The sequence below is a fragment of the Anthonomus grandis genome, chromosome 6 (genome assembly GCF_022605725.1).
Source record: "Anthonomus grandis grandis chromosome 6, icAntGran1.3, whole genome shotgun sequence".
Lineage (NCBI taxonomy): Eukaryota > Metazoa > Arthropoda > Insecta > Coleoptera > Curculionidae > Anthonomus > Anthonomus grandis.
In genome coordinates this window covers 13,591,788-13,617,960 of record NC_065551.1, presented here as the reverse complement: position 1 = coordinate 13,617,960, position 26,173 = coordinate 13,591,788, and the positions used below count along the sequence as shown (strand labels likewise).

General features: G+C 32.5%; 1 protein-coding gene across 2 annotated transcripts; it reads left to right on the top strand.

Annotated features, from left to right (window-relative positions):
* The first annotated feature begins 1,978 nt into the window (after window positions 1-1,978).
* Window positions 1,979-25,503, top strand: LOC126737709 (coiled-coil-helix-coiled-coil-helix domain-containing protein 10, mitochondrial). 2 transcript variants are annotated; one of them, XM_050442706.1, is made up of 4 exons: window positions 1,979-2,143; window positions 24,733-24,908; window positions 24,970-25,182; window positions 25,243-25,503. In XM_050442706.1, the coding sequence occupies exons 1-4, from the start codon at window positions 2,067-2,069 to the stop codon at window positions 25,251-25,253; spliced, it is 477 nt and encodes a 158-aa protein (XP_050298663.1). In that variant the 5' UTR covers window positions 1,979-2,066; the 3' UTR covers window positions 25,254-25,503. The 2 variants fall into 2 exon arrangements, with proteins under 2 accessions (XP_050298663.1, XP_050298664.1); XM_050442707.1 differs by lacking the exon at window positions 1,979-2,143 and adding an exon at window positions 24,108-24,275.
* Window positions 25,504-26,173: the final 670 nt, after the last annotated feature.

Here is a 26,173-nt window from a genome sequence, read left to right as displayed (position 1 = left end):
ATATTGGGTTAAAACACTGAGTACAAGAATAATGTACTTGATAATTAACAGTAATGGTGGTTGTTTTGTATCGCATTATTTATTTCTTGTATTTCCAACAGATTAAGTTTATTGCTCAGAGTTAAAACTGTGGTTGTTAGTAAAAACATGTCTTGAAAAGATTTAGATTTAATGCTTGTAGGGCAAATATTTCGGTTCTTGCTTTTCTCAATCTCTCTACAATGTTCATTGATACGTGAAGAATACCTTCTACCGATCTGCCCAATACAAAATGCATTGCAATTCTCACTCGAGCACCCTATCTGATAAACTCCTGATTTTTGTTCTGGGGCGATTTTGTCCTTACAGTTGATAATAACAAAAGATCGTAATGTATGTTTAATTTTAAAGCTAGTTTAAATTATATGAATTAAATATTTAATATTATATGAATTAAATATGTTTTTGATTTGGTCTGAAATCGTACCCCAAAAAGGGATCGGAAAATGTTTTAGATCATTTGGTTGTTTGATAATCAGATTTTTGTTTAAATGTTTATTCGAGTGTTTGAAATAAATTGTATTAATTAATTTTAAAGGAAAGTGGTTAGAAGCTATTTGTTTTATAATATTTAACTCTGCGTTGAAGTCAGCTTTATCCAGGGGAATCCAGAAAAGTCTACACAATTGAGAAAGGAAAGCCTCGAATATCTGGCTATTAGTATGATTGGAGTTATAAGGGATGGTACTGTCACTGGATATAGGCTTACGGTATATTGAAAATTTGATCTTATTGTTTAATTTAAGATCTAAAAATGCTAAATATTAATTAGTTGCAATTTCATATGTAAAATAAATGCATAAGTGTAAGGATTTTAAAAACGTGATAAAATGTTGATGATGGGGATTACCCTTAAAAACGGCATCTACATATCGGTTGATAAAGAAAATGTTTTGAAAGAAAAGACTATTTTTTATTTTATGCTTTAAGTTTGACACATTAGAACCCATTGCAACACCTAGATTTTGTTTGTAGTATGTTATGTTTATTTTACCTTAAAATCTACGACTCCACTGCAAGTATGGACTATTCTTCACAATTTAATTTTTCTGGGCACTGTTAAATACACACTTTAATGCTGCTTATAATGGAAGGTTCCTATTTGACATAGCAAAGTGAGGTTAGCTGGAGATGGTTGAGAGAACTTTCTCAAATATAAAATTAAACGTCCACCTGTATATCTAAATTGACTTTTTTTTAAAGAAAGTTTTTTGTTTTGAAATGAAAGCACTGATGATGATGATGATGTTAGGTTTTAACACTTAAAAGCCTGTTTTTAAGATATCTATGCAGCTCTACAAAAGAAATTTTAAGATTTTAGTTTTAAGACAATCTTAAGTAGAACTTAAAATGTGTAATTCTTTGAAAAAAGGTATGTTTATGTATTTACGTGTCGTAATTAAAAAACTGCTTACGAACTCACTCCTAAATTTTTGCGATATTAAGGAAACAACCTGTAAATATAATTTATAAAGCGAAACATTTAATTAAGAAGGAGCTTCGCCTTAAAGATATCCTTGCTCCAGAAAATACAAACTCGCCCCAAACAGGCAGCAATTGATAAGCATGGAGCAATTCAGGTTCAAGATAGAGCAATTACCAAAGCGTGACGAGGAACAGTTTCACCGCGAGTACGAGAACAAGATGTCGTTGACTCGGTCGGTAAAATGACGGAGCATATGGGTGGAGATAAGGATGGAATTGGGGCGAGACGAATACAGCTTTTATACTCTCTGATTTCGGTAATAAATGTAAAACTTTTTACCCTACCTAATGAAGCGCATATACATCTTCTGTTATTATAGGTCGTTCAGAGAACACACGCCAAAGTTCTACGTTGAATATACCAGGAGTGTTCAATTACATGATTGGATCTTAAAAATCTTTGAGAAAAACCTAGCGAACGCGATTTTTAATAGTGTCACATTTAAATTAACATATGGCAAGTCGGAACTAATTATTTGTCAAAATTTCTATTTATATTTGAACCTTTTATCGGATATTTAAATTGTGATAATAACGTGAATATGGGCAAAAGTAAACCTGCTCCATCAAAGCAATGGAGATCACCTCCTTCAAGTGCACAACCTCCATCAGCTAAAAGGTAAGTTAACTATGTATTTTATATGAAGAAAAATATATTGAAAGGCGATAATAAAGGAATCACATAATAATAAGAATTTGGAATATCGATAAAATGGTTATAAGAGCATACTTTATTATTTTAAATGCAACACTTAGTATGTATGTTATTTCGTATTGTGATAGAAAATAATATTCTGAGAGTAATGCCGGACTTGCAACTTTTTGTTTTATAATCGTAGAAAAACACCAATTTTTTAAGCTATAAAATAGGGTGTCATAAATAGTTAAAAGCTTTATTATTATTTCTTTAATTTTATTTATGTTTATAATTTCCAATCCAGTGATTACAGAAAAATAGTTTTTATTGTATTCGATTACTTAAATCTTTTAAATCCCTGTTTAATATGCCCAAATCAGTATTTTTAGTATTTACTTTATAATTTCGTCACCTGTCTGCCAAAACCACGAATGTGAAATTTTCTCAATTATTCGTTTTCCATATCAAATAATTCAAAATTAAAATTATTTTATTCTGCTGAAATCACGAATGTGCTTGCATAATAAATAAATCATATTTTCACTATTGTGAACATGTTAGGGAAGAGTCGGTGAATTGTGCGCATCTAAGTAAAAGCCTTGGTATTTTAGTAAATACGTCATATAAAAATTTGAAAATTGGCTCAGGTATTGTTCATTTTGTGAACTATAAGCCAAGCGAATCAATTAGTACCAAGAAATATATTTTAAAATTAAGGACAAGATTAAGTGAAATCTTGCCGTTCGCACGATTACCCAGCTTAAGCGGTTAATTGGGCGCACCAGTCAGTAATTGTGCGCAAGCAAAACGTGGTAAATTAAAATAGTCTAACAGGAGAAATAAAAAACGTTATATATTTATTAGGATCCAAAAAACAAAGAAAAAATACAATCCAAACATCGCAAACGTAACTTTCCGGGTAATCAAGACCAGTGCAAAGGCCATGAGCCCACCTGCTGCAGGTTAAACATTGAAACCAATATTCATCTTTTTTGCTTGTGTCATCACAAATTATGCATCTCTCTTCATCGTTTGCATCCATGTCATCCAATTCATCATCATCACATATTTGACTATCAGAGATATCTTCTTCAGGCTCACTCTCTTCAAAAACTTCTTTTAACTGCCCTTTTTTTAACTTTTACCAGAATGTTCTAAACTTAGCTTAGCCTTTTTCCCTAATGTTTGTTTTCTTTCCTTTGCTTTTTTCTCCAAGCCTCGTCTTTCTTTAATGCGGTGGCTAATAAAATTTCTTGATTTGGGGTTTCTGTTAAAATTTATGACTATTGTTTCTTCCGTTAAACTTTCCCTGTACCTGATGTACTTGGAATTAGATTCAATTAGATTCAATAGATACTTCAAGCTGCGAACTAGTGGAACTGGTTTTTCGAAGGGAACTTTTTTGTGCAGAAGTTGAAGTAGTGGAGTCTAATTCAACTTGCTGAAAAGCTGTGGAAGTGTTTGGATCAGGTGTTTCTGGCTGAATTTTAGAGACGTTTTCCGAATTCTCTTCGTCCAATGTTATTGCTGGCATATGATAAGTAGATGGCAAAAAGTCTTCTTCTGTATATTTTTCTGGCTGAAAAGGCCATATTCCTGAAGCTTTGAAGCTACCGTTTGAGCTTTATCCATCGTGACAGCTTGAACATAGGCTTTATGGAAGAACTCTGCTAAATTATAAGGTGTAATTTCTGGATATTGTAAGAGGTATTTCTCACCTTGTCGATTAAAAGCTGCTTTAAGAGGATCATAAAATGCTAAATCCAAAGGCTGTAAGCGATGCGAGGTATGTGGTGATATTGTAAGCAGTTCAATCCCATTCAGCCTACAGAATTCATAAATTTGTATAGAAATGTGGCTTGAGTGATTATCCAATATTACCAAAACTGGTTGATCTGTAGAGGGCTTAACAGTTTCTTTGAAATGCTGAAGCCACTCATAAAATAACTCTTCATTGCTGCAGCCGGATTTAGAGCAACTATACTTTGCATGCGACGGTCCGTTTTTCTCCAAAATGCTCGCATGACCAGAGTCCTGGGAAAAACAAACATTGGAGGAACGTAGCAGGTACCAGCTGCATTAAAGCAACAAATTACAGTAACTTTTTCCCCCTTTCAGCAGAACTCTTTGCTCCAAATTGTTTTACTCCCTTAGGTCCAAGACGTTTACAAGGTTTTTGAACGGTAGAAATTCTAGTTTTATCCACGTTAAAAATTTTATCATTTTTGAAGCGATACTTTTTATAGAGTTTCTTTAGGTTAGCAAAGAATTGGTTAATCTGTTCCTCGTTGAACGCAAATATTGTGGTTGTGCTTGTTGGTTCAGGTTTTCTTAGCGATAACTCTTTATTCCTCTTTAAAAAATGATAGTACCAATCTTGCCATTTTCGTTGTGGCGTTAAAGTTGTTTGAGATGTTGTTGGCTAATGCAAAATCATATACTAGTCGACGAAGTTCAGTTCTTGTGACACCATAAAACAACTTTGCCATTTTTAACACATGACTTGCTAGACTCTTTTCTTGGTCTTCTGAAAAAGTAGAATTACGTTCCATGTGAGGCCCACTTATATCACGCCCCTCATCATTATCCTTCTTTTTTATTCGAAAGGTAGATTTAGGAATTCTAAACCTAATTCCGGCATTTCTAATTGCGCCACCATTCTCGACAAATTTTAATGCCAATTTCATTTTTTCTGTATCCCAGGAGGCCTTATTTGATTTACGATTATATTTTGGCATCTGAAATAATTTTAAAAAAAACATTGTATTTCAACAAAAATAAATTTAAAAAGTCGGGTAATTGTACCTTTAACACCATTAGCCGACGAGCACCCAAGAGATATGAAAATTCATTAAAACAAACTGGCATGTAATTCAATTCAGTATATTACGGTAATTAACCAATTTACAAAATAAATATAGTATATAAAATATTCAATAAAATAAGATTTCATATCGCAATAAAGCACTTGAAGTATTAGTATTATTATTAAATATCTAACATAAAAAACAGATAATAGGTAACACCAATAAAATTAAATAAAATATAAGGACAACAATGGTTTAAAACAGAATAACTACAACAGAAATGAAGGCACAGTTTAAGCAAAGTCAAGATATAAAATTATATTGTACTTAAGCAGATTTTAAAATTCGTTAAAGTGAACTCAGAGAGCAATGAAACAAATCTATACTGACACTATTTGAGTTAATCATCATTATATTTATTGCACAGTTTTCACTATACAGTGTACGATGTTGTTCAAGGTAGAATAATCTAGTCTGTCTGAGCACTGTAGTAGGAGAAACATTTAAATTAAGCTGACAACAACTCAGGAGACTGTATTACATTGTTAAGAATTTTGTATGTTGTGACAATATCGCAGTTTTTACGTCGAGTCTTCAATTTTCAATGTTCAGCAATCTATACATTTCATTGTAATTAATATCAATACAAGGGATATTAAGCTTGTAAGCAATGTATCTTATGAATTTACGTTGAACTTTTTCTAGACACATTATATATTTAGCATAATATGGTGACCAATGACATAAATTCGACTCAAGTTGACTGCGAACCAATGAAAAATACAGAAGTTTGATGGAATCAATACTGCTGAAATCATGAGTGTGCCTCTTAATAAAACCCAATATTTTGTAAGCCTTATTACACAGTATGTAATGTACCTTAGTAAATAGCTCCACCAATAAATAAAACCACATTTATTAGTTTACACCAAATTCGGAAACAAAAACAGGTCTAGAAGCAGTCCAATCTCTTATTCAGACACACACAAAAATTACCCGAATAACCGCCAAGTGAAATAACATACGCGTTGGTGGGGATAAACGTTCCGTCGGTGGCGTTACTTCAAATAATGCCTAAGAGGTGTCACGACGTGTATGGATTCGACTAATAAACCGATTGTTTCTATTGATATGACGCTGCGCACTATTAGCCGCCGCGCACGATTACCCGACTCTCCCCTACTTCTTGATATGCAAAATCGCGAATGTGACGCATTCGTGATTTTGCCGTTTCCGGTCTTTTCGATTTTCAACATTCGCGATTTAACGCTATTTATACAGGGTGTTCGAAAAATAGACGGAGATATATCAATGGGTGATTCCTTGTAAAAAAATATGAAAAAAAATTTCTATAAACATGGGTCTGGAAATGCACAATTTTCAAGATACAGAGTGATAATTTTTTTTTAAATATTAATTTTTTATTAATATTAAACAAAATATTTTCTCGATTCTTTTGAAATTTGGCAGTATTACTTGTTGTACTAAGAAGCTAATTTAACCTTAATTAGATTAAAATTATAATGTCCAGTGGCGTCCCGGGGCACATTTTAGCAAATATTATTAGCAAAAAAAATGTACGCCACTGGCTTTTTTTCAACTTTAATATTTGTTGTTTATTAAGCATTATAAAGCATTAAGCATTTAAAAATACAACTTTTTTGCCTCTTGTATTTTTTTCGTATCTCACTTCGTTTTCGACAAAAAAAAATAAAGAAGGTGGACCAATTCAATGGCCACCTCGCTCTCCTGACTTAAATCCAATAGATTTTTATTTATGGGGACACCTTAAAAGTCTGGTTTATGCTAGTCCCATACAAACAATAGAAGAAAAGTGAAAGAACAAAGAAGTGAGAAATAGACCTCGAATTTTAGCTCGAGTGCGTCCTTTAATGATTCGTCGAGTGAGGAGGTGTACAGAAATGGATGGTGGACATTTCCAACATTTGTTGTAGTTGTTGTTGCAATAAAAAGCTCCTAGAAATGTTTTTGATTTTTCGTTTTCCAAGGCACCTGTGATTTTTTTACCAAAAATTAATAAACCAATTTTGTCCAGTGGCATGCAAATAAAACGGTATTTATTTTTTTTGTCAAAAACGAAGTGAGATACGAAAAAAATACCAGAGGCGAAAAAGTTGTATTTTTAAATGTTCAATTATTTATTATTTATATTATTATTTTGCTTAATATTAATACAAAATTAATATTTAAAAAAAAAATTATCACTCTGTATCTTGAAAACTGTGCATTTCTGGACCTATGTTTATAGAAACTTTTTTTCATATTTTTTTAGAAGGAATCACCCATTGAAATATCTCCGTCTATTCTTCGAACACCCTGTATTTACATGTTGAGGTTAAGTTTTGTTTGTATAGCAACAAGTATAGTATAGTGAACGACGTATTTATTTGTGGCAAATAAAACTATAACAGTGGCGGATCCAACTGGGGCAATTGCCTCCCTCCCTTGAGCGCTCTGTTTTAAAATAAAATTTATAATCAAAATAAAATAATAATTAAAAAAATATAATTTTATTAATATTATTATTAGTGTTTGCATTATTCTTCTCTACGTTCATACGTACTTTATCGCAATTATCGTTGAACATCTCGCGTCGCGTTGAAATCCGTGCGCTGTTGACGCATGACGTGGTAGATGATTTGCTGGGAATCACCGGAAGCAATAACAGTTTTTAATCTTGCAATTTTATTACCAAGCAATTTACTTAAATCAGACGATGAAACAATTAATTTGTGTGTAAGTAGTCGGTGGAAAACCTTTAATCACATTTTATCTAATAACGATATATCAATCTATAAAACGGCATTTAAGTCTGAAATTATGCTCTGGAAAATGAAGTTCCTAAAAAAAATCGACAACGATCGAAAAGATAAAAAAGAACTTCCTCTAATAGAGATTTTTAAATTGTGTAATAAAGAGATTTATCAAAACTGCAGCAACCTACTATAAATTTTAATCAATCTTCCGGTTAGTGTAGCGTCAGCTGAACGCACCTTTTTAGCTTTACGCAGATTGAAGACATGACAAAAACTTCATATACAAGAATCTTGAAAAGTGAATCTCTTTCATGTTACAGAGTGTTTTATAAGAGTGTTTTTTGTTAATATTTTCGAAATGCTCGGTGGTTATTTTTTGAAATTTTTATCATATATTAATGTTATTGTTACTAACTAATTTTATAACATTTTATTCTTAAATGTATACAGGGTCGGTTAAAATTAGTAGTCAGCAAGGTTAAAAATGTCAAAACTTTTTTTCTAGCTACTTTCTAATAATTTTGGTAATAAAATCGAAAAGAATATTTTTGAGTAAAAAAGGTGCTCTAGTCTTATTTCGATAGAAGCGCCCGTTTTTTGAAATAATCAGATATAAATTTTTTGCAACCTACACTCATAAAGTATTTTTGATTACGTTTAATAAAATTAAAAGGTATGTTACAAATCATCAGGTTTAAACATAAGACTATTACAAATACTTAATTTTAAGATCAAAAACTGTTTTCTTTGTTGAAAATTTTATTTCAAAATATATATAATAATTGAGAAAAATTAAAACAATTAACTTATTAGCTAAGAAAAAAAAAACTGAAAATACCAAACAAAACAAACAAATTATAGCAAGTCTTCGAAGTGGTTGCCAATTTGTTGGAGACATAATCTTGCCCTACGCCTTATTGCGCGAGTAGCCCTTAAAATAGAAAATGGATTTCTCCTTATCTCATTAACCGCCCAATTAATGCTCTGCATTAATTCTTTACGAGTATTAATTTCTACAGCATATACCAATTCGTTTAAAAGACCCCATAAATAGTAATCTACCGAAGTTAGATCTGGAAATCAAGGAGGCCAATTTATAGGGTCACCTCTACCAATCCAACTTTCAGCAAAATGGATATCCACCCACTGACGAACATTACGTTCAAAATAAGCTGGCGCTCCGTCGTGCTGAAATATTAAATTCTGTCATATGTTAAGAGGAACGTCTTCCAAAAGCTGCGCAAGATTATGTTCCAGCATATTTAAATAGTTTTCAGAGGTAAGACGGTTGGGTAACTCTATCGGGCCAATAAGTTAGTCCCTGATTAATCCCGTCCACAAATTTATTGAAAAACTTCTTTGAAAGTTGGTACGCCGTATCGCTCTTGGAATATCATCTGCCCAAATATACATATCATGCATATTAAACGAACCATTTCTAGTGAAGTCAGTCCATAAAATAAAAGGCACTAAGGTTGGGTTGTTAATTATCCATTTACAAAATTAGACCCTTAGCGCAAAATCGTCTGGTACCAACTCTTGAACTCTCTGGTAATGATAGGGATGTAAGTCTTGGATTCTTACTATTCTTCCTATCTAAAAAAATATTTTTTAATTTTTATTATTACCTATGTCGGCAGTATTTTTTTTAATAATTACTATTGAACGGAGGAGATGTGTGGCTCGTGACACTGTTCTGATGCTTGTTCCAGGATTTTTTTTTAAATAGTTTAAGACGTTTTCCAAGTTATGATTTGCTTGTGGCCTTGCCTTGTCCACGAGCTCTTCAAAAACTTCCATTTTCACATAACTTACAAGCACTGCCAACTATTATTTTTTATTTTATACATACCTATTCAATACCAAGTCATGATTTACCTAAAACTTAATAAATATTTTTCTTGAAACCGGAGACTTCTAACAAAATAAGACAAAAGTACCTTTTTTATGTAAAAATGTTGGTTCTTTTTAATATTACTATCCAAATAATTAAAAAGTAACCAGAAAAAAAGTTATGACATTTTTATCTTTGCTGACCACTAATTTTAAACTTAGACTTTGTATACATTTTAGCATAAAATGTTATAAAATCAGATAGTAAATATAACAGTAGTATATGATAAAAATTTCGAAAAATAACGACCAGGCATTTCGAAAATATTAACAAAAATCCATCTTCAATAGAAATCATAAAACACCCTGTAACATGAAAACGATTCACTTTTCAAGATTCCTGTATATGAAGTTGTTGTCTTCTTTTTAGACAAAGATGCGGCGGGTAAAATATTGCGATGTAATTTCGGGACACCTTGTATAATCAATGGTTTTTCTAAGTCAAAACATAGATTAGATTTTGTGTTGCAATCTACCTATAATAAATAGTGTATCTATTATTCTGGCTTTAACTAACAATGTACATACTTATGTTTATTTATACTTACCTAATACACTAATTATATAAACAGCTTAAAATATGTATACTTATAAACGACTTTTATTTTAAACAATTCTCATCAACATTAACTGCATTTATACTATAGCAAGTGCCTCCCCCTTGGTGAAGTTCTGGATCCGCCTGTGAACTATAAACGTGATTTACTTGTTTAAAACTGTTGTTTAAGTGTATTATTTGTTGTTAAGTACTTGCTATAATATGGGAAGTTGTAGAACTAAAAGAATATTACAAATGGTAAAACATATTATTACGGCAGATGAAGGTAAATTTTTTTATTTTGTTTCACTTAACATTATTAGTAATATCTACTATTTAATTCTGTTAGATGGATTTTATGCGATTCCTTCAATATCAGGAGCAGCAAACATAAACGCTGGTCTAAGTCCAGGTAATATTTCATAACATTCACATTTTTTTTTCGCAAAATACAAATTTACTGAAACACACTCATCTTAAAGAGAGTAAAAACATTGATTCAGATGAATGTTCTTCGGAATATTTGCCTAGTTCTTCAGATACTGATTCTGACAACGACCTTGAACAAAATCAAATTAGGCCAAATTTGGAATTGATTAACAATGCTCATGATATTGGTATGTATTTAAGTTAGTCAAATTAATTGCTTTAGAAACCTGTAAATAAAAGTTATGATAAATATATCTTTATTACTACCATGATTTCAAACATTTAATTATAAAAAAAAATTTTAGAACAAAAAATTCCCAAAAGAATACATGAAAACAAAGCTGGGTGGAGGAAAAATATCAAACAACACAAGCGCCTAAAGGGAGAAGAATACAGTGGATATCGAGATGGTAGTTCATGCGGCTAGACCAATATTATCATCTCCTTGTACTGACAAAAAAAATCACAATTTTTTAAAAGAAGTGCCTGAAACATAAGAACAATTATTTATAATGATTTTAGAAATTTAAATACGTTAGATACACAATGTGAGTTTGTTTTAACTCATGTTGAAAGGAAGACTAAAAATCGAAACTAGGAACATTACTAATTTTAGAAAAAGTTTTACAAACCAATATTCCTTCACAGTTAATGGAGAAAAGAAACTAAATGCCGGTAATTTTTTATGAAAACTTTGAACATAACAGATCCTTTATTAGGGGTTCATTAGATGAACAAACTTTATCGGGAATTTTTTGAGCCAGATCGACGTGGACAGCATACTCCACGTAACAAATTAAGTAATAAAGATGTTGTTTTCATAAAAAACCACATAAAATCATTCCCATCTGTCGAATCGCATTATTGTAGAAAAAAACCCATAAAACGGTATTTGGATTCTTAACTTAATATCTTCATAATGTACAGGGAAATGTGCTGCTTCGTAAATAGGAAATCAGCTTCCATGGTAAAATATAGGCATATATTTCAAAAATATAATCTGGGATTTTTCAGGCCGAAGAAAGATTAATGTCGAGAAAGCCGATCAAGAAATATTGCATAAAGAGCATTTGGAAAGAAAGGAGGAAGGTAGAAAATGTAGTGATAGAAACAAATATGCAGCATAGGAAAATGAGGATGTTGATCATTTAATGTTGACCTGCAGTCAGTATTAAGCACTCTTAAAGGTCCTGCTAGCCAAATATTTTACCTTAGAAAACTGGCTGTTTATAATTTGACCATCCATAATCTGGATAATCAAGGTATTTGTTGCTATTTATTGGACGAGACTCGAGGAAATCGTGGGGCCAATGAGATCTCCATCTGTATATTTACCTATATTATGAGTCATCCGACAATTACCAGTATCCGCATGAAATCTGATGGATGTGAAGGGCAACAAAAAAATTCAATTTTTGCTGCAATGTGTGAGTATACTGTATTAAAACAGCAAACCAGTCAAACGCTAGATCATAAATTTTTTGAGAAAGGACCCTCGGAGGTGGTATACAATTGAATCCATTCTAAAATTGCAAGAAATGCCTGAAGGTTGGGCACAGCTCATAAGAGACACACAAATAAATCGAAGGCCCTTTAATGTAATAAACTTTAAGTTAGCGGTTTTTTTAATTTTAAGTCATATTCCCTTTTAAAAACAAAGTTAAAAATTCCTTGACGAAGTATTTGCTGGGCTTCATGATGAGAAAAAAGAGCCTCAGAAGATTTTCTATAAAACCAGCTTCAAAAAGTCCTTTTTCTTGGAGGAAGCTGCTAAAAGAAGCAAGGCACGTTATCCAAAAAAAGAACTATTGCTAGAAAAAGCTTACCAAGGTAATTTTCCAATTACAAAATTAAAATATGCGGAGAAAAAATGTGCAAAGACGGCACCATTCCTGTTATTTATCATACTTTTTATAGAAGTTTAAAGGTTGATAATAAAATAAAAGATAAACAAAAAATAAAGTATTTTTTCATATCATGAATGTGGTTTTAATGTTCATAAATTTATATTTTAAGCATTAGAAGTTAAAATTATATATTGATATACTAAGCTTTTAACAACATTTTCCAATGAAAACCAATATAAATCAAAATATGAACTTCCTATTACTCTTTAAATGGCTCCCGTGAAAAAATAAAAAAAATCACATTCGTGGATTTGGCAGACAGGTGACGATTTTAAATAGCACGTTATTGGGAACAACCTCTTTTGAAATGCAGTTTTTTTCGCAATAATTTGATATTATTATTTTTAATTCGGTTAATAAATAAGCTTAAAAAAGAAAAAACAAATTTTTCGTGATCTTTAAATTGAAAACAAAAATTATTTTTTCTATGATTATAAAGCAAAAAGTAGCAAATGCGGTATCATTGTTCCGGATAAACCGCAAAACAACTGAATATATCAAATGAGAGAAAAGATGCTCTTATAACCATTCTATCGATATACTAGCACCAAATTTTATTTGTTTATCTTGAAAAGTAAAAAAGTTATTAACCGTTTCCTTTTTCAGAAGATTTTTACAATCACTGACTTTTGATGTTTTTTTTGGCAGAATTTAATATACAACATAAAGCAAAAAGAGTGGAAAAAAACAGATATACACAAAACAACACGAATTATATATTTTTGTACATAACTGCTTATTAAATTTATTTAAAGACTATTGACTATTGAAGAGTTTCTCTATCCTGGTCATAAAATTCACTGATACTATAAAAACCTTTATGTAGGAATTTATGCAAATCGGATTAATAACTCAGAAAACATCTAATTATCTCTGGCAATTAGTTAAAACTCTTTAGAGTGTTTAACGTTTTTTGTAGGTAGCTAAAAGCAGACTTTTTTGTTGGCAGGTACCAGACTACTTTTGTTGCGAGTTTTATAATAATGTTTTAAATCCCAAAAGAGATCCCTATTGTCATACAAATAACTGTCAGTATTGTATGTTCCAGAAAGATAGGACTGAACTTTCTTGCTGCTTTATACAAAATATATTCCACAGACAGCGAATCTGCATGATTTTCAAAAAAATTCCATATCGTATCGTAGACTGTATATAAGCAGAAAAGGTGCTTATGTTTCTTGTGCTATATTTTGCTCAGAACATAACCGTACTTAGATATATTGTATTCCAGGCTTTCAATGTGTGCGTTCCAAACCAACTTCTGATCAAATTGTACCCCCAAAAAAAATTCTCCAATGACTTAAGCTGACTAAAATCATTTTAAAATATTAAAATATCATTATTATCTTTTTTTCCATGATCATATCTGTTAGCCTAGTACATATTTCTCTGAAACTAAAAAAGTTAGAAAAGCGCAATTTGATACAAATGTTATACAGGTAAGGGAAAATACAACTAGCATATTTTGGTTAGAGAGTGAGTTACTCCTTTGACCCGATGCACCCCAACCCTAAAATGTTAAATGGCATCCTTCCTTTTATAATACATTAAATTAAAGGGATTTTGGAGTAGTGTCCACATGCATAAGAATTTTTCCTAAATTTTATACAAGGTCAAAGAAAGTTATAAGTTAAATAAAATAAACTCTGTTTTATAAAGTACTATTTTATTTAAATAGATGCTGAAAATGCTTTCAAAAATTTTGGGCTAAGCAAAAATAATAATATTTTTTAAACTCATATCTGCAATTTTGAAAGCCATTCCTCGGAATAGGTGCACACTTTATAATAAATCCGTTGCCAAAAATAATCAAGTACTCTATGCTGAACTGTCTTTCTTATTTCTTACTGATCAATATCTACTCACTGTCAAAAAAGTAAAAGGTAACAATAATTTCTTTGATCCGATGAAAAAGTTTGTTTACTAAGTTAGAAAGCAGTATATGGGAATGCAGGTTTTAGGTCCTACCAGAAAGTAGATGTAGGGGCCTAGTTTAAAAAAATATTTTACATTGTATATCGCGTTGTAACTCTTCACTGACTTACTCAAATACTTCACACAATGGTTTACAGAATAACGAAAAGAATAAAAATAATTCATATTTATGGTTCCCAAAATAGCTGTGCTTTAAGGACTAATGGAAGGAAAGTAAGTTATTAAGAAAAAAATTTTTTACTTACAAGAAGCAAGTAATTCTCAAATTTGAAGAAACGGAATCGGTGGAAAACAAAAAAGAGTTCGGCGTAGAGTCCTTGATAAAGCGGCACAAGTAGAAGTATTAGGATATTTTGCTATGCATCCTACAGTGTCTCTACGCCAAGGTTCATCGCTAACATAATTTTTCATAAATCTATACGTCAGGTACTTAAATTAAGTCATTTTCATCCACACAAAATCCAAATTCTTCATTGCGTGAAGATACGACCCTGACCGATGCATAGAATTTTGCGAGGGAATAACAGGAAAATTACGTATTATGCCCGTTGGTAAAAAATATTTGTTTTAGCAATTAATTCACGTTTTTTTTTTAAATGGTTCTGTACATTTACACAACTATAGATAATGGAGTGATGAAAATTCGCATGTTTTCAGGGAAGGACACAGACACACAGTATCCAGAAAAAATCAATGTGTTGGCGGGAATATTGGGCGATACTATTGTTGGGCCTCTTTTTATTAATGGTAACCTTAACACTTTAACTGCCATGTGTACCATATATGGACAATGTGTACCACCAGTGGACACAGAACTTCTTAGCTTCCAAGCCATGTATACATGGAGCGGCCACATTAAGCGTTGATTGAAATGTATGTATGGATTGGTCTGGCGTAGGAAATAGTTTGTTTGAGAATGGCTCGGGAATATTTTTGTTTTTCGAAATAATATGACACAAAATATTGACGTTTTTAAATGATAGGTTTATTTTTTCAATGGGCAGTAATTTAAAATGTAAAATTGTTATTTATAATTATAAAATAAACAAACTAATTTTAAAAACAAAATACTTCAAAATGAAAAGATTATTTTATATTTTTAAAAACACGTTTTTGGAAAAAACAGTCTATACAAATAAAAATATTTTCGTCACAACCTAGACATACGTAGAAAACTCTTTTGGTATTTTTTACAGCATAATTACGCCCCTGTTCTTGTGAGTTTTTTTCGTAGCAATATCTGCACCTGCCTCTTTTTAGCTTTTTCTCATTATCTGTCTTTTCGGAAACTTTGTGCTCTTTTGAGGGATTCATTGGGATTGGCGGTACTGCCATTTCCAAAAGTGGCATGGCAAGATTTTCTTTGAAAGTCGTTATTAAAATTTTTTTCTCGTTAATTTTATTGTACTGATTTAAGGCATTTACGACTGAGGTACCTGTGATAAATTCAAAGGCCAATTTTTTGTACCATTTAATTGACTTTCTAAGAGAATTTGAATAAGCTGACATTTGGTCTGACATATCAACAAATGATTTGGCCTTATTATAGTCGATTATTGCAGAAGGTTTGAGCCTAGGACCCTCTCTATGGTGTACTTCCTTTAGTTCATCTGTATGTTTTGTGGATAAGAAGAGCACGTCCCTCTTGTCATGCCACTTCATAACAACAACTTTATTTTTATTTTGTTTTGCAACAATTTCCCCTTTTTTTAATTTTGCATCAACTACAGACTTTGGTAGGTTTCTTCTGTTTTTACGAATCGTTCCAACTAGATGAGTTGATCTATTTTGCAAGTTTTCCGCAAGAGGAATAGAGGTGTACCAATTGTCTGCAAAAAGGATCCGGTCACTATCAAGCAATGGTTGCCACATTTCCATAACAATAGATTCCGCAACCGATTGTCCATTTATTTTCTCTTTACCACAATATACTTTCAGGCTGTTAGTAAATCCTCCATCTAGACATACCTACTTTATAAACTCTAATGCCGAACTTATGTCGTTTTCCTTTTATATACTGTCGATAATTTACCTCGGAAAGGTATCATGGTTTCATCGATGCAAAGAGACTCTTCTGGAATAATGCAGAAAGAAGCATTCTTGTTCAGCATATCAACAAGGCATTGAATTTTATGAAGCCGGTCATTGGGAGGATAATCTTCATTATTTGCCAAATGAAACATACGAAAAAGCATCTATTCCGCGGCAAATATTTTGATATTTCGTTTTTATCTAATGGATGTTTGCGCCAATAATCTTTTAGTGATGGTTTTTTATCCAATCCCATCCAAATTAAAATAGCAATAAATGTTCGTGTTTCGTTATAATTAGTATCCACCCATGCATTTAGGCGAGAATATTGGCCAATATTTTCATTCGTTATGGCAAGAATAATTTGCTGTTCCGCGTATCTATTTGTTTCGACAACGATCTTATTAATAACATCGTCGGATAAAAGTAATTAAAAAAAATTAAGTTCATCCTTACCGCGCATTTGGGTCTGCAAGGCTAGTGAAATTCATTAGTAGAGTGAATAAATATAAATAATAAATATTCATTGGTAGAGTGAATGTCGAAAAATTTCCTGAAGCTGGTCTCCACTCCGGTCCTTCATCATTGCCTGAAGAATCTATGTCTATATCTAACTGAGCAGATGTTGAAGGCTCGGAAGTATCTAAAAAAATGGAGGGTAGTGTATACGAAGATAATCATTACTATGAAGAAAAAATAAATGAATTTTATGAATTTTAGACGTTAAATTTGATATACATAAGTATTCCACTTAGTTTCGTACGCGAGTTAGTATATTGAAACTTTTTACAACACTGTTTTTTTTAATAACATTTTAGAAAATAAACTATGTATAAAAAATGGAATTGCCAAACCTCCTACGTACATAACTGACGTACATACTTCATCTTTTTCTTTTTAGGGCTGTTCTTCAGAACTGCTTGAATATATCTCGCCGGCCAAATATGTCGGATCCAAATCAGAATCTGAGATATTTGAAAAATCGTCACTCATGTCGAGGTCTCTATAAATATCTATTTCTTCTGCTGCAGCCTTCACTGCTTGTTGCATCTCAGTATCAGAAATAATTCTTTTCTTTGCCGCCATTGCTCCTCCAAATTATAGCCCACAAAACAACATGTTTCTACACCGATTTTTATAGAAAGAATGACTGAAAAGGCAACAAACATAAAATGCACGTGGTATTTGCGCTTTTAGTGAAAACCGTACAACTGCCATCTCTCCAGGCGAATCAACATTGACCTTGTACGTATCCAGATGGCACACGACATCAAAAAATAAAACCTGTACAATCAGGTGCCATGTGTACCATATTTGGATACAGCATTTTTAAACTAAAAAAAGCAAAAATTACATAAATTTTTACACATGCGTTCGTTTTGATGCTGGATACGTGGCCCGTAGGACCCGGTAACTTTTTTTCTAATTGGGACTGGCAGTTAACGTGTTAATGGCATCTTACTTCGAAATGTTGGAAATCATCATTGAACCTAAAATTATTAAAGAAATAAAAAATGAGGTGGATATTCATGGGGGTAGGAACCTAAACAGAGATTTATTACATTTTCAACAAGATGGAGCCTCACTATGTTCTTCCTATGAAGCAATTTTTGCATGATGCGTTTCCAGATCAGTGGATTGGGAGAAGAGGTCCAATATAATCGCCGGCGAGATAACCAGATCTAATCCCTTGACTTTTTTCTCTAGGGTCACTTAAAAACTTAAAAAAACGCAACTAGCTTCCCTCGATGATCTTCGGCAACGGATTATTACAGAATGTGTACCTATTCCAAGAAAAGTATTTGAAAATGTGAGAAATGAGTTTAAAAATGGATTATACTGTGAAAATGCATGTGGATGCGGATGCAAACAGAATCTGTTCTCCATAGAGCAGCTGAATTTAAAGCAGTGGAGGCAATAGGAAACCACTGTGGAAAACCACCACACTGCTATAATTTTTCCCAGGACATTGCGGATCTATCTTGAGGCAAAAAAGAGAAAGAATACGGCCCCTAGTTCCAGGCAGCCCTTAAATGGGCTAGGGATGCTATAAGACTCTTCCGGCTCAAAATAGCGAAAAAAAAGTCCAAATTAAAAATGGGCACGTGGAATGTTAGAAGTCTTATCCAGGATGTTAAGTGTATGAGCTTATCGGTGACAGGCATAAAAGAATTACGATGGTTTGGTTCGAGAACATGCAACCATGATGATGACACCCTATCCTATTCTGGTAGCGATCTGGAACATAAAGATAATAGGAGTGGAGTCGGCATCTTTGTGACCTCGGAATTTGTAAAATTTATTAGAAACATTGAGCCCGTAAACGACAGAAATGCTCTATACAACTGAACATGTGTGTCCATTTACAACATTTGTAACATTAATATATTACAAGTATATGCGCCTACGGCAGATAAGAAGCATGATATCGAAGGGAAAGTGTTTTATGATACAATTCGGCGAAGTACTAAGTCTGAGGAGTAATGACATCACCTACATTATGGATGATTTTATTTCAATAATAGGCGAAGGTACAGATCTGACTTAGTAGGCAACCACAGCCTGGGCGAAGCCAATGAACGTGAACACAGGTTATATAGTGTCTGCTAAGAGCATGACATGGTCACAAGTCTCAACAAACACCTAGTATTGGCTACATAAACTAAGGTTATTTACTTGGAAGAGTTCATGGTATAATTGAACGCACCTGGTCAAAAACCAGATCGACTACCTCTTGGTCTATCAAAATTTCCAAACTCCGTCAATAGACTCCCAACATACCAAGGCGCAGATATTGGTTTTTTTACTATAACCCACTGGTTACCGATATCAATATTCAGTTAAAAAGACTAAGAAAGAACACATATCAAACTAGAGTAGATATAAATGAACTCAAGAGGAATATATTGGAAACTAGTTTAAGCAATATTTTTTAGGGACATGAACAATAATGTCAATAATACACTGGGCAGCACATTTAATGCACCACTACTATATTTTAAAAAAAATATATTTTATAGATTGATCAAATATTTTTGTGTATAAATTAAGTATATTCTTATTCTAACGTAATAAAAGTATTAACAATAGGAAAAATTTCAAAAGAACGTAAAAAAGTATAGAAAAATAACAAGAAAATTAAAAAGCATATTAACATTTATAAAAATAATTAATAACGGGTATTTCCTCCCCTATTTTGAATAATAGCACGTTATTCAAGCTTAAAATTATGGGCCTTATCTCGTTTTGATCCAAATTATATTCCATATTTGGACAATATCACCAGTGAGTCCATATAAAGTGTTAGGAGGGTTAGCAGGTTCTTGAAAACAGCGATAGAGCATGTTCCAAACATTCTCAATTAGATTAAGATCAGGACTATTTGCTGGCTAATCCATAGTTTAAATTGCAACATCATTAAAATAATTTTGAACAATCTGAGCAATATGCAGTCTAGCATTATCCTGCTGAAACAAAAAATTCTCACCAATGTAAGGTCCAAATGGTATCACATGTTCTTGCAGGATCTCCCTTATCTACCTGTTATCAGCTGTTAAACCTGTTATCAGCTGTTAAACTGCCATTATTGATAGCCACCAAGTCAGTACGAGCAGTTAAAGAGATTTCTCCCCAACACATAACTGACCCTCCACCAAATAATCTGGTGTTCTGGAAGTTAAATTGGGCATATCTTTTATTTGGTCTTCGATAAACTCAAAAGAGTGAGAGATTGAGTTGTAGAGACAAATCCTGGTTTCATCTGACCAAAGAACTCTTTCCCAGTATTTATTAGCCCAATCGATGTGTTCATTAGCAAAAGTTACCCGTGCTCTACGATGCTCTGGGCTTAAAGCTGATCCTCGCGCTGAGATTGTTGGTCTCAGATTAGATTCAGCTAGGTCGACGCCTAGCTGAACAATATCGGTTGAAATTCTGAATAGTTTCGGTTGAAGTTCTGAGTCCATCTGCTTCCTGTAGCTGTCAATCTTTCCTGTCACAAACCTTTGTCTTAAAGCAGAGAGTCTTATGAAACGGTATTGAACTTGTATATTTATGCGATATCTGCAGGTCTTCTTAAGTGCTGACCTGTCTCCCTATAACGATCAATCATACGGGAAACGGATGTATGCCATACACCAAATCTCTTTCTTTTCTCTCAATTCTTTGGAAACTCCATCCCTCGTCCAGTATAAAATGACTGCCTGCGCACATTCTTCGGCCGTCAAACTTCTTGATTAACGTTCCATAATAAACACTATACCTTACTGTACCTCACAAATGTAAATTTTCAATACAAATGATAATAAACCAATAAAACTTACAAGCAAAAAAAGGTATGTTAATTTAAATTTTATCTGGAATTCCAACAAAATAAAAATAAGACAAACATACTTCGAGTGAAATAAACACCTGTATAAATGTAGAAATAAATATTTCAATTTTTTTGGAAATTTCCAAAAATAATTCGAAATAATGTAGTGGTGCGTTAATTTTGCTGGCCAGCGTATATGGAAACTGTTCACAGCCAGTTCAGTAAAGTCAAAAGCTAATATCCAACTACGAATGTCAGACCCAGAAAACAGTGATAGATCATAGAAATATTAGAACTTGAATGAAACAACGAAGGCGACTCGAACATAATAGGATGGTATATAGGAATAAATAGAGGAAAAGTAGGAACAAGATCTGGGACGCTAAGGAACAATGGATGATAGAGAAATAGCTAAAAAAGAAACACTACATGTTGTTGAACCTTATTGAGGAAAGTTGTTGGCCTATATACTAAGAAAACTGCTAATGTGCTAGTTTATAATACAAGCAAAATAGAAGTTAATGGCATATAATTTGATGATATTATAATATAATATTTGATGACAACCAATCAGATCAACCAAACACCATTGATAGCATTGAATGTCCAGAAATCCTTAAGTCCGAAGTACTATATAGCATACACTCTGGCAAAATCTAAAAAAGCAACCGAACCAGATCATATTATGAATGAAAGTTTTGTAAATGATCCAAGAAAACAACATTTACACACATTTGAGAAAACGGTGCATAGCATATTGCAATAGAAAGCGCTAGGCGGCAATTTAGTTTATTATAGTCTCAATAGAACTAAGTAGTGTGTTTTATTTATTAATTAAACACAGCGTAAAACTAATACACTCAATATAAATATACTTCCTCAAAAATTTCGCGATAATTTTCCTATGATATATTTGAGGAAAACTTAAGTTGATGACAAATATACGCATTATTAAGAATCGGTATTGGCGACAGGGAAGGCAGTGGTTCGAGTCAATGGAAAACTAACCGACGAATGCCAGATTCGGCGTGACGTAAGGCAGGGAAGTATACTGTCTCCCTTATTGTTTAGCCTATATTACCTATACCCTGATAAAATAATTAAACAGTTGCATGACCAGGAGTGCCGTGTTAAGATTAATGGTGAACTGATCTTTGTCATCCACTAAGCCAACGACACTGCAATCTTATTGGGTGATCTCCAGGATGTTCAACATTGTTCATTGTGTCTTTTAGATTTGGTCAACGTGATGGGACAAGAGATGCATAAGTTTATGGTTTTAAGTTTTCAGCGGTATAATGCTGCTGCAATGCACATAAATGATCAAAGCATTGAAAAGGTCTCATGTTTCTAATATTTTAGTTGCAGGTTGCAACATTCGGCAGTAGAAGAAAAAGTTTTATTAAGCAGGTTCATTTCAGCTTGTGCTTACAGAATAACACGATTTTTTTTACTTTTCTCACAAAATACAACAGATACATCATCAGCGTACAGAAATATATTCCTCAAAGACATCCGGGCGCTTATTTCATAACTTTCCACCCCCATCTGCACTCTATCGCTCAAGTAAGATTTTATCAGATTCGATGCTACACCACACAGATCATTCCTTCAATTTTTTACACTTATACAAACATCAACAGAAAATAATTTTCTGAAATGCGGCTTTCTTTGGTATCACTGGAAAGCATTTTTCAACACCGTCAAGCTGATACGATCACTCGACCCCTCTTTCTATTCAAGATTTTAGGGGTGTATCTCACCCTGTCCAAGGGGTTGCAGATAAGGGTGAGAATTGAGATAATTATGTTTTTTTATTTTTAAATTGTCACCCTGTACATGTAGGAGCTTTTATTCTACATCAAAATAATAAACATGATGATTTGCGTATTAATGTTGATTTTGTATTAATGACTCATACAAGAATCTCGTGCATGTTTTAGGTGTAAACATATACGTATTAAATATGTGTATAAAATAAATATATCATAAATAAATATGTGACCTTTATACCTAAACAAATAACCCTGACAAACACAAGCAAACGTTTCCCAAAAATCACCTGATTAATTTTATAGAAATTTGGCAAAGGTTTTTGAGCCAGAGCCTGACTGTATGTGAGCCTGATGATATGTTGGGAAAAATTGTGAAATATTGTCACATTTATTCATGTTTTTTCCTTTAATTAAGCTATTCACAAATTGCCTCTGTTTTTTTAATTTTTTTCAATTTTCCCATTTTCTTTTATAATAAATATTTTTTAGATATGTTATTTTATTAATAACCGTGTTTTTAGATATTTTAAACTCGTGTCCAATTTGTCTATTATTAGGGTTTTTTATTTTCATCTTGCATGTACATAGTATCCCCGTCCTTCATTATCTCCAGTATTTCCCCATTGATCCAATACTACTTCTTCGTACTTTTATTATTTCCTTAAATTGCGTTCATTGTTACAATTTACTATTAGATCCATAAGGTTCTGAAATGATGAAGAATTAGAGTCTTTACTATATCGATCAAATAGATATAATAGACTGAAATTATCTAATTTAAATAAACTAAAACAATGTAAATTAAATTAACCTAGGACATAATAACATACCGGCAATTGCTTAAAAACTGCATAGAATATGTACATACATTACAATTAACAAACTACATGTAGAACATTATATATGCATAAATGCTGCATGTACATACATGTGGATTACAATAATTAAGAAAAATAAAATAGGTTTTAAATAGGAATTAAAAAAGATAGTTTTAATTTATTTCTTAACATTGTTTTTTTTATATTTATAGTTTAAATTTTGCTGTAAAGGATCGAAATTCGAACCGTCCTTCAACAAAATAATAACGTCTTTTATTTGCTGTAATATATCCAAAAAAAAATTTTTTTTCCTTAATTGTTATTATTATTAGAAATATCTTATTCTTGTTGTTTATGATTTTTTTAAATTGATTTTTCTTGGATTGAAATAGATTTTCGAACTTGAATAGACCTACGATATTTTATGAAACACATGAAAAAAGGTTATATTCACACATTACCTAATAATATATAATTATATAATTTAAAAAAATTACAACAAAATAAAATATAATTTTTAATTTTTAAATATTATTTATATTAAAATTGCGTGGGCTGTAATTCAACCTAGCTCCGGCCCTGTTTCAGAGCAGACCTTCTAATGCTACAGTCATACGTATCTATCTCTATCTCTCTCAGATGAATCAAAACTTTTTGCTTCCATGCATGACGTAGGTCGTACCTAACATAAAATATTCTAGAATTAAGAGAAACGTCACTGTCATTTTACAAAAGTCGTGCGATTCCGAAACGACGGTCAAATCAATAAACCGAACTTTACGTAACGTTTTAAAACGCGAATACGTGTTTTACTGTGGTATTAGAATCTTGTGATAGTTTAAATAGTGATAAATATGCCTAGACGCGGAAGGTCTTCACCATCTCCATCCAGGTACGATAAAATTCTTCGAAAATTGCGCTGAATTGCCATTGGGAATGATTTGAGGTTATCTTTAAGTGCGTTGTGGTGCAAAGGTTATTTTGAGAATCAGGCATCAGGATTCCTTTAGCTTTAAATTGAGACCTATAACAGCTTTCTCTACCAAAGGAACATCATGATACATAAACCTAATATGTTATTTTTCATAACAGAAATCTTGTGTATACTGTACCAATGATCATATGCCATATATTATACTAACAAATTCTCTTTTATTATAAATTACAATCATTATTGCCGAAGTTGGACTTAAATATTAAAACTTGAATGTATTTAAACTCTATGTATATGCACCTAAAATTAACTAAGGCCTCCCCAATTATCCATATTGACCATAACCTCAATCTATCTAGTCTGTTTCATAAATTACCCTTCTTAAGGCACAATAGGACAAATTTACTTGTTATAGGAGCCACAATTTACCAGCCAGGACTGCTCCTGCTCCACCACCAGCCCCAGTACAGGCTGCCCCTGCAGCCCCAGCCCCCTCTCAGGGGCCAGGGCTGTTTGGACAAATGGCTGCCACCGCAGGAGGTGTGGCTGTAGGTTCTGCCATCGGTCATACAGTTGGACATGCAGTAACTGGTAAATAATACTTCTATTCTATTTTAATATACTGGGTAATAAGTGAGTGATTTCTTTTAAGGTATGTTTAGTGGTGATGGCTCAAGTGAACCAGCGCCAGCTCCTCAACAGCAGGCAGTACCTCAGCAACAGTATGGACAGCCTCAGTCTACCGAGGCATCTGGACCATGTGCTTGGGAAATTAAGCAGTTTTTGCAGTGTGCCTCCACTCAGTCAGATTTGACTTTGTGCCAGGGTTTTAATGAAGCGATTCAGCAGTGCAAAATTAGGAACAGTAAGAGAAGCCAATTATTTAAATGGATTTGTTTTAACTAATTTTTTTTTTATATTTTAGATGTTGCCTAAAAACCAACTTGTAGCAGTTAATTTAATAAATTTTAGTGTTGTTTCCTGGGATGAAGGAATGCAAGAAGATGGGAAATATTATGTGTATTTTTTTTAGCTATACATTTATAATTTAAATAAACAAATTACTGTTTAAAATGAATGATGATAAAGGAAATTGTCTTTGTATTTCTGTGCTGTTACTGTTGGTTTTATTTATTTCTTTGTTGGCAATATAAAGATGTGTTAGTAATATAAGGCATTAAATAAGGTTGAATTCAATTCCTTCTTCTCGCTTCTCCCTTTTGTTTCAATCTTCAATGTTTTGACATTGACAGATGAACTCTCTATTTAACGCGTGGATGCCAAGTCGAATTTTATATTGCACTGCTGTGAATCAACCAAAGAGTTTCTACCTGCTTATATATTCGTCGAAAACTATAAAAAGCTACACAGCAATAACTTTCCCAAGGCAAAGTTAATTTTTTTTCTTAATATTCCAGATTTTCTCAAAATCAATGTTCTTTGACAAGTTCGAACTAGTTTAATTAAACCGTTAGGCTCGGTTGTACAAGCAGTGGTTCAACTTAAGTTCTACCACAGATATAACTAGCTAACGCAACAGATAAATACTCCAATAGTAAAAATGCGGGTCCCGAAATGTCAGCCGGCTTTTTGAGCGGGCTGACCATTGAGGAATTACGCAGCCCTTGTCAAGTTTAGGTGAAGCAGGCAGCAGACCGCGGTCAGCCGAGTAAAAATTTAAATAAATAGGGCGCTTTTGGGACTTAAAGGTAGTTTGACTTTGCCGTTGTGGTTAAGTGTTTTGCGCTGATCGAATGAGTTTCTTATTTGTGTTAATGCGTTGTTTTTTAATATTTAAGACTTATTATTTACCAAATTCCATGTTTTTCGATTAAAAAATTATATTAAAATGATGG

Excerpts from the sequence above, each read along its gene's own strand:
- LOC126737709 (XM_050442706.1), top strand. The coding sequence starts at position 2,067 with ATGGGCAAAAGTAAACCTGCTCCATCAAAGCAATGGAGATCACCTCCT. Across the intron at positions 2,144-24,732 it reads CAACCTCCATCAGCTAAAAG|GAGCCACAATTTACCAGCCA; the intron begins GTAAGTTAACTA and ends TACTTGTTATAG. Across the intron at positions 24,909-24,969 it reads AGTTGGACATGCAGTAACTG|GTATGTTTAGTGGTGATGGC; the intron begins GTAAATAATACT and ends ATTTCTTTTAAG.